General features: G+C 48.7%; 1 protein-coding gene across 2 annotated transcripts in view; it reads right to left on the bottom strand.

Annotated features, from left to right (window-relative positions):
* The window catches only part of LOC143376315 (limbic system-associated membrane protein), a 52,583-nt gene that overhangs the window by 7,869 nt on the left and 30,152 nt on the right, over window positions 1-14,562 (bottom strand). For both annotated transcript variants that reach the window (XR_013087069.1, XM_076826480.1), the window contains one exon: window positions 10,338-10,486. Coding sequence is in view for 1 of the 2 variants with exons in the window: in XM_076826480.1 (XP_076682595.1) it covers window positions 10,338-10,486 (149 nt within the window). In the remaining variant the exon portion in view is untranslated. The remainder of the gene's footprint in view (window positions 1-10,337; window positions 10,487-14,562) is intronic.

Genomic DNA, 14,562 nt, shown 5'->3' with positions numbered 1-14,562 from the left:
AACCGATTCAACCGGTTTCTTGGGAATAGTGGAATTCGAAAATCGATTTTTTCAAAAACCTTACTGTCATCTGAAGGAGGAAACCACGCCGGATACATATTTTAGTTCTGAAAGCAAGTAATTGTCCATTACCAAATGACACCGTTCTCCTTCCACGACACACGTACACCAGCTCGCGACTGTCCAGAACATTCATTACCATTAAAACGAACGTCCGTTCGCAAAGGGTTGCCGTGGTAATGAGGTTGTCTTTAATTGCGCAGTCGCGACTCCGGGACGTGTCCATGCATCGAGCATAAACTGGCCACCCTGCAGTTTCCCATTAATATTATTAACCACCACACTCGATACTCGGTAACCAACCAATGCGGGCTATCCTGTAAGGAGAGCATACACGTGGCAGCGTGCGGCCCGTAAAACTCAACAAGTGCCGTAAATCTAAACGACTACTGTGGGCGCGAATGGTTACCTAAGGGCCGCTAAAGGCCCCATAAATGAGCGCTTTGAAACGCAAACAGTGATACGTCACGAATCAAGGGCGTCTTCCAGTGCGGCGATTGAACACCCCAGATCTTTACGAGGGGAGCAAGTCAAGCTCCAAAATCCTCTCAGCTTTCGTTCACGATTCTACCACGCGATTGAAACTTTCTTTCCATTGGTGGTAGAGGGGATTACATATCTCAGATACACTCTTCACCTATTCCACCTTCAAACACGTGGCCTCAGAAGTGCCACGGCGATCTCTTACCTGATTTCCCATTCATCCCTTCCCCGCCTCGTATTAACTGGATTTACGAGGACCCTCCCTGTTTATGGGGGGGTAAAAAATAAGGCATTCGCGTCGCGTACGTGCAAGCTTGATACGATTCACGCGGTCTTTCGTAGACAAGGGAAGCTATGCGTTGAAGGAGAGATCGCGAGTTGGCTGGTGGATCCATCCCGCTACGCGTGTACTCGCGAGCCCGGGAGAAAGGGTGTCAAGAGGGAAAGCGGGTGGCGGCAATACGTCATGAATAAAAGATCGGCGCGAGTTCCCCTGTCTGCTGCCTTATCGATTGCCTCCTTGACTCTTCTCGATCTGCCGCGATGTACGAACCGAAACTGGAAGCAGCGGGGCGGGGGGGGTTTATCTTCGGCTCGTGGAGTTACTTTATGGGAGGGGTTTTTTCGACAGTTCCGAGTCCCTTGCTCTATCGTGGCCCACCCAGATTTACGACTCGCTTACGATCGTGCGATGGTTAATATAGGGGGCGCAAGTTTTAAAGCCAGCAAGTTGGAGCGCCGGGGATATCGATATCGGAAAGCTTTCCGATCTGTAATAAAAAGTCCATCCAGTGGCCGTCTGTTAGCCGTGGAGTAGTTCACGTTGCTGTGTCTACCGAGACACTGCCGTTTCTTCCTACCTAGGGTAGTAATCAGCTAAGCTACGGCAGTAGTCACGAATCGCCATGTACGATTGCGTGAAACAGGATTGCATCGCAGTTTATCTATTCAATCCGCGCGGCTGATAAATCAAATAGTCCCGCCAGTCAGCAAACAATCGATCTATCAGTAGGCGATATTAGCCACATACTATTCAACCCTAACACGTCGATGTTAATTTTCACGAGTTACAGATGGCTGTCGCCTTGTTATTTTACTCCTGCCCCCCACGCGCTTCACCGTTCCAAAGGCCGAGACTTTGTCCATCCATAATTCCCATCGCGTTTACCGTCCCCGTAAACATTTGTCCTCGGTTCTTCTGAACGCTCGTCGTATCCCGTGCAAACCCGCGCAGTCCGTCGAATCCAGAGTAAACACGGGGCGAATTAATCATGCGTTTATTTGCTGGTTCCCATTATTTAATTCGTCGCGAGAATAATCCATCTTTCTCTTTGAATCGCGTTTTAATGATCATCCCGGCTCCGCGCGGGGGGCGCGCGCGCGCTCGAAATTCCCGAGGAAGTTAAGCGGATTCAGTGGCGACGAGTTCCCGGCGTAACGAGGATGGGATAGTAATAACCGGTAAATTCAATATCGCCGCGAGTAGAATATATTTTCGGGTAACGAGTCGCGGAGAGCGGCAGGCTCGTTCTCCTTCCCGCCGATGGCCTATCAAAACAAGAGCCTTCGTAAACGAAGTCGTAGCTATTCGAAGTCGCCGGGAAGCGCGGCGTCGTTTCATTTACCGCCGTTCGTTAAATACACCCCTTGCCGCCTCTCAATCTCGGGGACGTCCTGGCCATTTTTCTTTCCGGCGCCTTACGGTTGCGTTTTTAATGGGTTCTTAACCTGTTCCCCGAAGTTCCTTCCCAACGGCGTGGTTTTTACGGGGCGGCATCTGTTTTCTCCTCGGGAACTCGTACAGAAAGTTCACCAGTTTACGAGAAAATCGGTGCCGTTCCCGTCCACCCCCGTGCGGCCATATTGCCGCCATATGGCACGCTCTCGAATTGGGCCAGAGGAAAGCCAGAGGATACACGAATTCGGATTGCCGCGACACACGATACTGGTATTAAGCTCGAGCACCTTGCACAATCCGCGCAAACTTATCGGAGGATGACGACGATATCATTTTCCATTGAAGGCGATATCCTTTCCTATTGACGACGATGTCGCGGCGTCGTAAACTTATCAGCGGCAGTTCTGAGGAGTAGAAAGCCTCCTGCAACTGCATCGGTGCATCTTCTGAAAGGGATGTGGCCTTGAGAAGATAGAACTCGTCGAACAGTGCAAGCTTCTGCATCGATTTCTTTCACGCGGAAAAAAAGGAGATACATTTATATTTTCGTTGAATCATGGACGTTTGTTTTCTTCGAAAATTCCGCAACGTTCCCAAGCAAAACACGCGAGTTTTCCATTGTTTAGAATGCTCGATTTCCCCGTCGCGTTGTCGATTGGACGCACAGAGCGCGTACGAAGCCTGATCTGTCGGAATTGGAAACACGGATAACGAGCTGTTGCTCAGGAAATAATTATGCATATTAGACCGATATTCGAATCATCCGTTAATGCGCGTATCAAACCCCGTACATAGGCGTCGAACACGCCGGGATAATGAGACAAACAGAGTATATATTCCCCGTACGGCCGCTTTCCATCAACGAGGCAACGTCATTTCCGCGGGGGCAATCGTGAGGGACTGGGTTCCGTTGAACGGAAAATAGGCCGATCTAGTTTCCGGTTCGTTTGCCTCTTACTGTCGACGCTTCGGCTGGATCAAGCGATCACCTTAATCATCCAATCCCTCCCCGATTCTTTCGCGCGAAAGAAGATGGAAATCCGCGCTTCGCCGGCGCGCGGACGTGTTTAATTCGAAGGAAGTTCATCGCAGTGGATGAATGTCGCGATTCAACGAAAGCTTCCTGCCACGGTGCGCGCACGGAAGCTTGAAAATGCCACGCCAGCGACGTCGACGGAAAATTATCGGCCATTAAAGATAATTACGAAGCACGTTGGACGATCGTTCGCCGGGAAGCCGAGTGAAATTCGCAAGCTCCCCGATAATTATTCAAATCCCCCGCCGCGCTAATGTTCTCCCTATACCGATCGTCGATCGCTGCTGGGTTGATTGAAAATTATACCGCGTCCCAGCGATCTTTCGTTCCTCTTTCACCGGTGGGCATTCGCGGATCCCTCGGATCGATCATCGTCCCAGGGCGGAAAAGTCGCGGAGGGCTTCAGCAGTAGAGGAGACCGGGGTTGGTAGGCCAGTTTTTCAGTTTTTGACTTTTAATAAATTATGTGGACGAAAGATCATTCGACCGGTTAGTATATTTGGTAGGGCATTTAGCTAGCTGATTAAATTATTAAAGTTCACTCAATGTGGCAACAATTCAGGTATTTTAATATTTTTCTAATATCTTTCATGCTAGTCAACTAGCCCCATAACCAGGGTGGTTGACTTACAGTAGGGGGTAGGTTGACTATAGGACAATCAGTTAAGAAAATGTTATTAGCAACTTATCTCAGTGGTAATAAAATAACAAAATGTCACAAGAGTTGTTTCACTATAAAATAGTAATTTCTTTCTTTCATATTTTAATAATAAACTGAACATTTTTTCATCTTAAACATAAATTATAATGTTTAAAACGTTGATAAGTGTTGAGAAACGTGTGATCGCGGGTCGGACATAGCTGCATGGCATAGTGGAAGTGACTTCTTTCTACAGTAAATCATTCCGCAGTAGAACATATGTCGTTGCAAAGTTATTAACAATTAATCAACCCCTTGAGACAACCAGCCCTGGTCTCCCCTGCACACTGTATTCTGTGGCGGCAGGATGCGTCCAACTTAATTGCGCGTCTATAGAGTACCAACACGTCATTGATCGAGTCTGTGTCTGTACAAAAACTAGCCTATCACGCGACCATATCCCGCAATCGCGCGGAAACTCTTGCGAGCCGAACTTTCCGCGCAGCTCCAGAGACAATTCTCCAGCCGCGCGAGAAAATTGGAGAAGTTGCCCGGGCCCCCTTGGGGATTTCCTCGAGGATCTCGAACGCACGTGTACCGATTTCCGAAATATTCATATTGCTCCCGACCACCGTGAAATTTATCCCCGGAACAGCGGTCGAATATAACACAGGGAATGCTTTCGGCTCGGCCCTCCGTGTACGCGTGCATCAACACACACGCTCGTTGCCCGTTCACCTCGATACTCGAACAATCGTAGCCGGCGATAAAAATATTTTACACCTGCCCTGGGCCAGGCAAGCAGGATAAAATAATTCTTGGTCGACGCCAACCGCCCCCCGCAGCCTCGTTACTTCCGCCCCCGCGAGTTTTATTAGCCGACCAGAATCGAGCGATTAATCGACGCGCACACTCCATAATTACAGGATTTCGAATATTATTACGTTTTCGGGGCCGTGAGATATCGCAAAAGTTTCTGGGGATGGCACGACGCGCTCGGATAAACGTACATACATTCTCATGATGCGGAATCTATATCCTGCAGATTTTACGATACGGTTGTTCTATATTAAGCAATTTTTTACGGACCGGGTCGTGTAAAAAGTATACGAGCCATCGGTTGGGTCGAATTTTCTCTGCTGCACCCTCTGTTTTAAGGGGGTCTTTTACTGCCTCGTGGCTGCGTTAAGCAGCGGGGGATGCTAGGAAAGCTCCGGAACCGGTAGAGACGAAACAAGCGTCTGTTATCTAGTTGTGAACTGCGAAAACTCCGCATATGAATCCAGTTTAAGAGCTCGGGTGCAATATTAATTACCTCCTGAAAGATTCATCGAAAAGCTCACACCCTGGCGCAAAGCTGCGTAGGGTCGTGAAAGGAGTTCAGCAGGAAAATACACTTTATAGGCGACGCTCCGCCGTGTACGCAAATAGAAAATTCATGGTTACCTTGATGTGGTTCGCTGCCGCGTCAGCGTGCTAAAAAATTGCTACCTGGAGTCGTGGCCCTCGCGTTTGCGAGCCGGGCAACACGTTCCTCTTCGTTCCACGGTGACAACGAGCGATACGGCGAGAAGACTCGCAATTACCGAACTTCTATTCCGACAAGTACACTCCAGTTTCCTTGTGTCGTAAAAAAAAAGGGACAAGATAGAGGGAAGTTTGTTTTACAACCCAGTTCCCCTGATGAAATTTCGTATTACTTCATCGTCGCGATCCTCGACGGTGTACAATCTTCGGATTGCAGTCATCGAACGTCGCGCGACACGGCCACGTCCAATGGAATTTTTTCGGTTTCTCTGTCGTATCAGCAGTTGCAATCGGAGCAGTCCGCCTTCGCGGTTCCAATTGAAATTCTACACGGGTGCGAATCGATCTTTGGCCGAGGCTAGGCGTCCTTTTGTAGGCGGACTCGCGCCCTGCATTCCCAGTCGCATTGGCTTGGGAGCTTGCACCTCGCCTGCAAACCAGACACCCGCGTGAATCGTTGCTTGGAAGCGTCACGATATTGCTTGACACAATGCCCAGACTCGAACGACACCTCTTATCCCTAGAACGCCATTTATTCCCCCTGTGGACAAACGACACTGTCTTACTGCTCTACTGTAATTATTCATGGTAAATGGAACTTTGTGCTTTTCATTTCTCTAGATGATGATTAAGTTTTCGTTTGTGGACATTTAAGATGCAACGGAGGGCCCGGTTTGAGTCCTCGAAGTCCTCCCCCCGGTCACTCGGGCTTCCGAAAGCGCTGTTTAATAGCGCCCGCGATATTTCCGCTCTTTCATTCCTTTCTTTCCGGCTTCTCGCCTCGCTTTGATTTGCCGCTGGTGTAATTAACTGCTGTCAGCGGCACATGCGCTTTGAGCGGGCCGAAGGGAAGGAGAGAGTAAACGAGAGGGCAGGGAAAGAACGGGTAAGCAAGAGAGAGAGTGTGAGGGAGAGGCGTTCCTCACGCCATTGTCCTGGAGCATGGATTTCTCACCCTGTCGCGATCAGACAGCTACCCTGTCAGGACTCTGTCTAACTCTCCCTCTTATCTCCCTACTTATCCCGTTTTCGTACCTTGGGCGCGAAATTGATCTCGCGTTCTTTGTTCCCGCGTTCATTGGGGCTTGTCTAACGAGGGACTCGTTGTGGGTGCTAGCAGAATTCACGGAAAGGTGGAGTATTATGTCCCTGTTCGGGTACTTGTATAGACAATTGGCGATAAAACATTGTAGTCTGCGAGCATCTTAAGTTAATGTCTAGGTCTTCCACTGGTCATTGTAAGTGATCAAGAAGAACGCAGTTAAGTTGTGGGAGGGTTAGAATTTGCAGCTCGCAATGCACGATGGTGTTGTAAGTCTGAATAAATTTTTCTCTTAATTAGGGAACACTTCCCACATGTCCCGAGGTGTCATGCCTCGTTGAAACGTTCCTGGAACCATGCGGGGCAATTTGTCGTTCCTAAGTACACGCACCTCTGCTGTGGCTAGTCGAGCCGAAAATCAATCCTGCGTGTCCTTCCTGCGGGGTAATGGTCCAGGACAGAGTCAAAGCTTAGCCGTGGCGTTCCTGAGCTTAAAGGACACGGAAATACGATTCTCTCGCGTAATTTCTCTTGCAAATGAAGAACCGTATTCCCATCGTCGCCGCAGATTTTCCCCGATTTATTCTCTCATTATCCCTGCTGAAACGTCGAACAACAGCTCGTTTCTCAATTCTCTAGGTGATATGTACAAATGATTACTTAAGGGGGAACACTATTTTATGGGCTAAAAACATGGCGAAATTTAAGATTTTTTTTTTAAGTACCTAGCATTTCGATTCATCTGAAATTTCGATCATGTTTTTATGCGTTATTGAAGAAGTTGCAGTTTTTTTATTATTTATTTTTAATAATAAATATAGGAGTTATGCGTCACGCCGCGCAAAGCTCGTCGTCCGCTGGTATACGTGACATTTACCTTCCAGGTAATCTGAAACAGAACAATGAAACAGCGTTTTACTTTGTACATATTATTATGTAGCTTGAATTTGATGAACCAGAATATGGCTAAGTTCTGTACTTCTTTTGTTACGTAAGAAAATTCGCGCAAAATTGGATAGCAAAAATTAAAGGTTCAGACCCTTCAAATTGAAAACTCTCCACACTGCTCAAAATTTTTTTTTTGTTTTTTGCTGGTTCATCAATTTCAAGCTACATATGTATAAAATAAAACGCCGTTTCATTTTTCTGTTTCAGATTACCTGGTAGATAAATATCATGCACACCACCGGACGACGAATTTTGTGCGGCGTGATGGTCGATCATGCATAACTACTATATTTATGGTTAAAAATTAATAAAAAAAAACCTGGAGCTTCTTCAAAGATGCATCGGAACGTGGTCCAAATTTCAGGTGAATCCAATCGCTGGTTTCTTAAAAATAAAATCCCAAATTTTGTTATGTTTTTAGCCCAAAGAATGGGATTCCCTTAAATGCATTTATCAAATGCCTTTATTAAAATATTCGTCACAGGAGACTTCATTAAACGTGGAACAGCGTTAGACGCATCATTTCTGCTATCTTGCTAGCGAAATACTTTCATTTATAATTTGATTAGCATCTGCTCCAGGTTTACACCACTTTACACCACTATCGCTATTATAAATCTGTCGTTTCATTTCGTCTTCCACTGCTTCATGCTGCACAAGTACACATCCCGCGAACCCAACCACGCAGAAATCTCATTTCTGTTTTTTGCCAACGTAATCGCCCTCGCCACTTTAATGAACTTACGTTACTTTCCTTTATACGGCGACAGCGCGGCGCAATTCTCCCTTGTAATCTTCCTTGGTCCACGGGGCGCAAAAGTATCTCAAGTATCATGGGGACAAAGAGAATCACCGTTGTAATTATCCTTTCGTTAATTCCACGTTACCGACTCCATTCAATCGCGACTCGTCGCGAGCAATTTTAATCCCGTTTTTCCCTTGTCCCTCGCCGTTCGTCGAGCTTTCATAACGGTGACAGACTACAAGTGAATGTAAAATTCATCGAACGGATTAATCGCATCCCGCGAATGCTTGATTGCCGCGAGCCCTTATTGTCCTGCACAATTTCGCGTAATTGCGCGTGGTTTCTATTCAATCCATCGACGAACAAGAGTCAATTAGAAAGAGCTGTTTTTCATACAAAACGGACGGAGTACCTTGCGCCCCGGACTATTCAGAATCAGTATTCGTAACGACGATCTCTTTATCGCGCGATGGCATCGAGCACCTCCTTCAACAAAACACACACTGCCCTTTATCCTTCGTGTTCGTATGAAAACACGATCCCGCGTATCGCTTACAAACAAATATGATTGCGCGAGAAGGAGGCACGGAAGTAGGTTCTCGGCATCTGTACCCTCGTTCAAGCACTTGCTTGCAGAGACGGCGAACAATTATTCTGGAGTTACCGCGAGGATGTTAATGCTGTTCCTTAAAGTACGAAGCTCGCCCCGCTTACTAGAGCGGAGGACAAAATTGCGTCATAGAGGAGCGATTCCGCACACCTATGTCGTGAATAATGTAGCATGAATCTTAATCACGCTCTCGCTGCACATACTCAAGGGAAATACAAATTTTCTCCGGCAGTTTCTCCGCAGGAGGCTGTAGGAAACCGCCGCTCCCCGCAGCCGGTTGACGCTTGCAACATTAATACCTAGAAATTACGTTGCAGCCGGAGAGGGAAGGGTCCACATCCCCTCGGACCTTCTCCCTTTCATCCGCTTATTTCCCGGGCTCCCTAGACGTCGCCGGCCGCGGCGATTCGCGCCGCGGAAAACCACCCTGGCATTTTCTACGGCCACGTTTCACCGATTTCCGCTTTTCGCCGCGGCGAGCTCGGCCCCGAGGCTTGCATGCGCCAACGCGCGTCTCCGATCATTTATTAACGAGCACACCGTGCAAGAAAGCCGTAGGAACGCGGAGGGAACGCGTGCGTCGAGTTTGCCCTCGCTCAAGCGCAGCACGCCGCGCCGGCCGCGCGGCCTGTTCAATAAGTTGGATTTGAAAGTAAGCTTGCGCTTTGGTGAATAATTGAACACCGGGGTGGGGAGCCACGCGGTTTCGGGGTAGCTGAGGATGCAGGTGAAAGCAGTTTCATATTTCGACCTCTTGCCAGTGAAATAGAATGGCGAGGAAGGGGCGAAGGAATAGTACGGTGTAAGGTGAATAAACTGAACAGGATTTCGGAGCGTATTCAACTTTCGCGCGGAAGCAGACTGTAGGCGAAACAGTTTTGATGCATCGACAAAGTCTCTGGCGGAGTTAAACTCGTCGGAGATTAAGGACCGCTACTTTTCGTTGAACCGAAAGCCCGGCGGTGATGAGGAATGCCCGTGCGGGCGGTTTTGAAACGCGCAATGCCGCCGCCACGGTTGTACACGTGCAATCTGCAACGCTAGTGTTTATCGATGCTCTCGCTTTGCACAATGCTACGTAAACTTGTGTACAGTGTGCATATTTCCTTGGCGGGCATTGGCCCGTGTACAATACGCGCGCGTGCAGAGACCCTGCAGCCTTGCCCGTGTATCGAGGTCCACTTGTACACGAGCTGTCTCTGCTTTGCATACATCGTCTGGAGCGCATATATTTGCCCGCGTTCACGAATAGGCGGTAATACTCGATACACTTCGCTGGAAAATCTCCAAACCGCTCTAGAGTAAGGAATTTTGAGCGACTCGGAGCACACCTCGGGGCCCAAATAGGCTTGGGAGCCGTTGCAAGTCCTGGCTGTCTCGAAGGGATTGAAACTTTGGAAAAGCTTAGAGCGACGCTGCTTGTTGTTATACATTAAGATCCTTAAGAATCCCAAGACTTTCGGGACATTCACGGTGCACAGAATGCTCTAGACTTTCTGAACTTTCAACCTCGGTCCGAGATATCTCGGGGCGCTTTGAGCTTGGACGGTGCGCGCGTGTGTACTCACTATTCCGGGGCCAGTGAATCTGCAGGGCAGCATAGCGTTACCACCAGTCTGCGCCAGGACATCCTTGACAGATGTGGCCACCGAAGCAATGTCGTTACTCTGACTCCGAGACTCCTCGCTGGCCAGCCGCTCGCCGCGAACAGCACCATCTGGAAATGTTGAAAAGTGTCCGTGTATACTCGTGTCTCTTGGATGCTTCGACGAATCTGGGTGTCGCGGGAAATGGGTCGAGGAGCGTAACGCGATGTTACGTGTAACGATACTTCGTGTGAGAATGGTCAGAGACAGAGTTGTCGAATATAGAGCATTGCAGGAAGAGCTATTGTGCTTTCTCGATGCTTTAAGCTAATTTTACTGGAGTCACTCTCAAAAGAATGCTTCAAAGATGCTACCAAAGTATATTTACCAATAGAAAGATTTAATAGTGGATGCTTTATTATTCTTCGGTGCAACACTGTGTGTGTCCCGGGAGACTCTTACCGCGCGCAGATTCACGGAACTCAATTGCTCAAAATCGCGAAAGGAACCCTTGGAGGCAAGCAACTTTTCGCTCGCAAGCTTCTATTCTCCCAAGCACAGAAGTTGCTTTTCGTTTACGCCTGTTTAAGCCTCTCGATCGCTGACAGTCAACGAAGCTTCTTAGCGGAATGAATTCCAAAGGAACGATAGCTTTCCGCGAGCAGTGTATTGGGAAAGTTGGGCGTAGATGGACGGAAACTTTCCACCGCGGGTATATACATATGTATGCGTCTGGTCCGTCTGCGCGAGGCTGCTGGTCGTTACACTTTTACCTTCCACCGGTTTTTCCAGGTTTTTGTAGGTCACACTCCCAGCCGCGTCTCGATTTACACTGGCGATATTCGTCCGCCTCTGTTTAAGAACAACGATGCCGTTCCACCGTGTAACACAACGAGTTTCATTGGTCAGGCGAGCCCCGTGGACCGAGAAAGTCCCTTCTATCGAGTAACGTATGTGTAACGACTTGGAGCCAAGCCGAAAACTTAAGGAATTGCATTACTCGAGAATACCCTACGACGATCGCGGGGATCCGCAGGAGTGCTTGCGCTCGATGTTGATTGGACGCGCCAAAAAGCCGTGCCAAGGTAATAGCAGTCGGCGTCGCCCTTCTACCCTTCTCTGCGACGCATTATTATATCATGAAATTCGTATCGTTCTCTTATTACCTTGCTACTTAAGCCAGAGATGACTTGCGCCAAGTTCGGCTTTTAGGGTTGCGACCCCCCAGCAAGCAGGAGCATCGTCGGAGTCGAATTTGTACAAGTCGCGTGCGGTGTTTGATACCTTTTAGTTCCCAATTAATAGAAGCATGAAGTAGGATTAGGGTGAAGTAGCCGAATATGAGACCCATTTTTTAAAAACATTGATTAGTTAGTAAAGAAATAGCATCGCTTGGACATTCAAGAGTTCTGTAGCGGAGATAAGCTGAGGTCTCGTATTAGGAGAGGTCGTCGTATTCGGCTACTTTACCCTATGGTCTTTGAATGCGTTCGGAGCCAGAGCAAACGGAGTCGCCCGTTCGCGGATATATTCGCGAACTTCACTCTCGAAAAGTTGGCGGGCTTGTCAAATCCTGTGGCACCGATATCAAAAGTTATCGTTCCGGCTCCCGTGGTCAGATTCGAAACGTTACCTCCGGCGACAGTCGCAACTGGGTCGCCGGTAATTACTGAAGTTATTCACTTAGCTATGCAGACGGAAGCGAGGCGGCCGCAGAATTTAAGATTCACTCTACGTGCACCGCTCAAAGGGGCGGGCCCTCTGTCTTTCCCCTCGGCTGCCGCCCGCTTCCACTAGCCGCCATCCGTCTACCAGGGTCCTGCTGCCATCCTGGTTGACGAGCTTCTTAAATTGCATTACCTATTAGAGCGAGTGCCTTAAAATTGTACGGCTCTCCAGCCGTGCCTGTTAATTTACACTGGCAAAGACAGGGGATGGTAATTCGGGGTTAGCTCGGCTTATCTGCTCGGCTACCATATCCGCAAAGGGAGAGCCCCTCGCCTTCTTCCATGCCCCCTTGATTAAAGCAATGATTTTTTGACTCCAAAGAGGTGGAATTATGAGGTACTGCTCGGAGAAGCAATCTGGCGGAGGACGCGCCAGGTCTCTTCTCCGGGGGTTGTAAAATCTCCCGCGCGACGAGTGAAAAGCAGTAGAATCGCAGTGATATTAGAATTGCGTTCGTCTCCGAGGTAGCTGCCATCGCTAGCCTTCAGCGTTTCGGATATTCCGCACTGCGCAGCATGGTCATTCGTAGGGGGTATGCAATTTCTTTGCGCCGCCGTCTGTGTATAATACGGTCCCGTTTTATGGCCTTTGTGAGTAGATAAACGGGGCAGATAAACAAGATGCATTTCACGGAGGTCGCTGTGCAACTGCACGCTTCTAGCCAAATTGAATCTCCGTGGGAAGTACGATCGCAATAATCCCGTTAATAGTTCCTCCCGCGAAGATCTACATCGTTGCTTCTCTCGCGCAGACCCGGTTAATGGATTCTTTATATCAATATAACGCACTCCACCGTTAATTCGTCGCGTCATTCTCAAGAATTCAACCGAATCGAAATGAGTCTGTTGAACCGAAACTTTCGGCCCGGCTTTAACAGAGATCTGAGCAGGCGCTGATCATCGAGGAGTCGTCGTTTTGCACTGACAGTCGTGCTTCTCGCTCGCTGCACGGCCGGGTGAGTGGCACTCGTTAAAAAGATTGAAAATACGAGAGGAGGCTGTGTCGTTCGCTGTTTAGCCAGTAATTGGATCGATATCGCGCTGATGTTCTGGTATTCCTGGCGGCGCTAGGTGTTTCCGCTGGCAAATAACCAGCTTCCGGCACCGTGACGTTTCAAAGGCAGACGTGCCCGCGTAACTTGCGTTTACGAGCATTAGAGTATTACCGCAGTGCGTTACGCGTACCAGCGCGGAAGACAGAGTGGTTTAGGATGATGCGGACAAGTGTTATGTCTGTAAATGCACGATTCTTCTTGTCACGCTGGCGCTACGTGGCTCTCTCGGTTGACTTTGGGGCGGGTTTACTTTGCGGATCAAGAAGCTGCAGGTGCAATACGTTTCGTCGACGTCACCGTTGACGTTCCTGGCAAAGCTTGCCAACGGGCTAACGTGGCCTCTGATGACATCAGCATCATATAGAGAGATAGCTACCCCGAAGGAACGAAGGCACGTATGAGCAACGTGCTCTTCTTATTGCCTCTATATCCTACCCACGCGAGCAGAGTTATTTCCGCGACATGCTAAGAATACGCTCCCTCGAAGCGCCCGCTTTTGGACGTACGCGGTTTTTATTTAGCTGGATGGTGGAGGGTTGATGGGTGGGCAGGCAGGTTCGAATGGGGCCACCCTTAAAAATTCCTTCCCCCGTAAAATTCATTTATCCGAAGCATGGCTGGTTGAGAAATTCCAGCACTTTGTGTGATAGCACGCGTTGCATTACAGACACTGATACGGCAGCTAAAGACATGTAATTTTGTCCAGTGAAACCGAGCCGCACGGATCGATTCGCGCGTCACAGATCTCTGTGCAACTGAAACATGGTAGAACGTCATTCAACGGGGTTGGAACGGACACACTTTGGCGTACAGCCTTGCCAGCTAAACGAGAATCGCGCGCGAGTGACAAAGGCATGGGCATAGACGCGCGACGCAAATATCTTCAATGGTGTATCAATAAGGCTGCCCTGTGCACGTGCATATGGCATCTGGACGTAGTATTGTATGGGTGTCGTGGCCACCGATACGCGGTGGTTAACTTCATCGGCGGAAGTTTCAACCATTCACGATAGAGCGAGTATGATCGATAGTCAAAGGCCTTTGACCAGCATCGCTGGATAAACAAGCTCTGGATGGACTTTATAAGCTTCGCGTGCAAAACCAGTTGCGATGCATTAAGCTGCTAATCAAATACACCGGCTGCTTCTGATTTTAACGAGCAAATATCGGCGATGTACAGCGGTAAGCAAGAATATCTGTGATCGTTTGCTGTAAAAAAAAAAAAGCAGAGGGACTAGGTGAAAAGGGACGGAGATGAGTAATCGGTAAGCATCAACGGTACTCGGATGTGGAGCTGTTAGCGAAATATCCTTTGCTGCAAATGACGCTGTCTCGCCGCTGGATCGCAGTATCAAAGTTTGTTAGCCAACCCCTTTGACTCGTTGCCGGTAACCCGTAATGCGGCCTCGCGTTTCATTTCGCTCC

Source organism: Andrena cerasifolii, chromosome 14 (genome assembly GCF_050908995.1).
Source record: "Andrena cerasifolii isolate SP2316 chromosome 14, iyAndCera1_principal, whole genome shotgun sequence".
Classification (NCBI taxonomy): domain Eukaryota; kingdom Metazoa; phylum Arthropoda; class Insecta; order Hymenoptera; family Andrenidae; genus Andrena; species Andrena cerasifolii.
The sequence above is the reverse complement of the archived record's forward strand: the minus strand, read 5'-3'. Positions and strand labels throughout refer to the sequence as shown.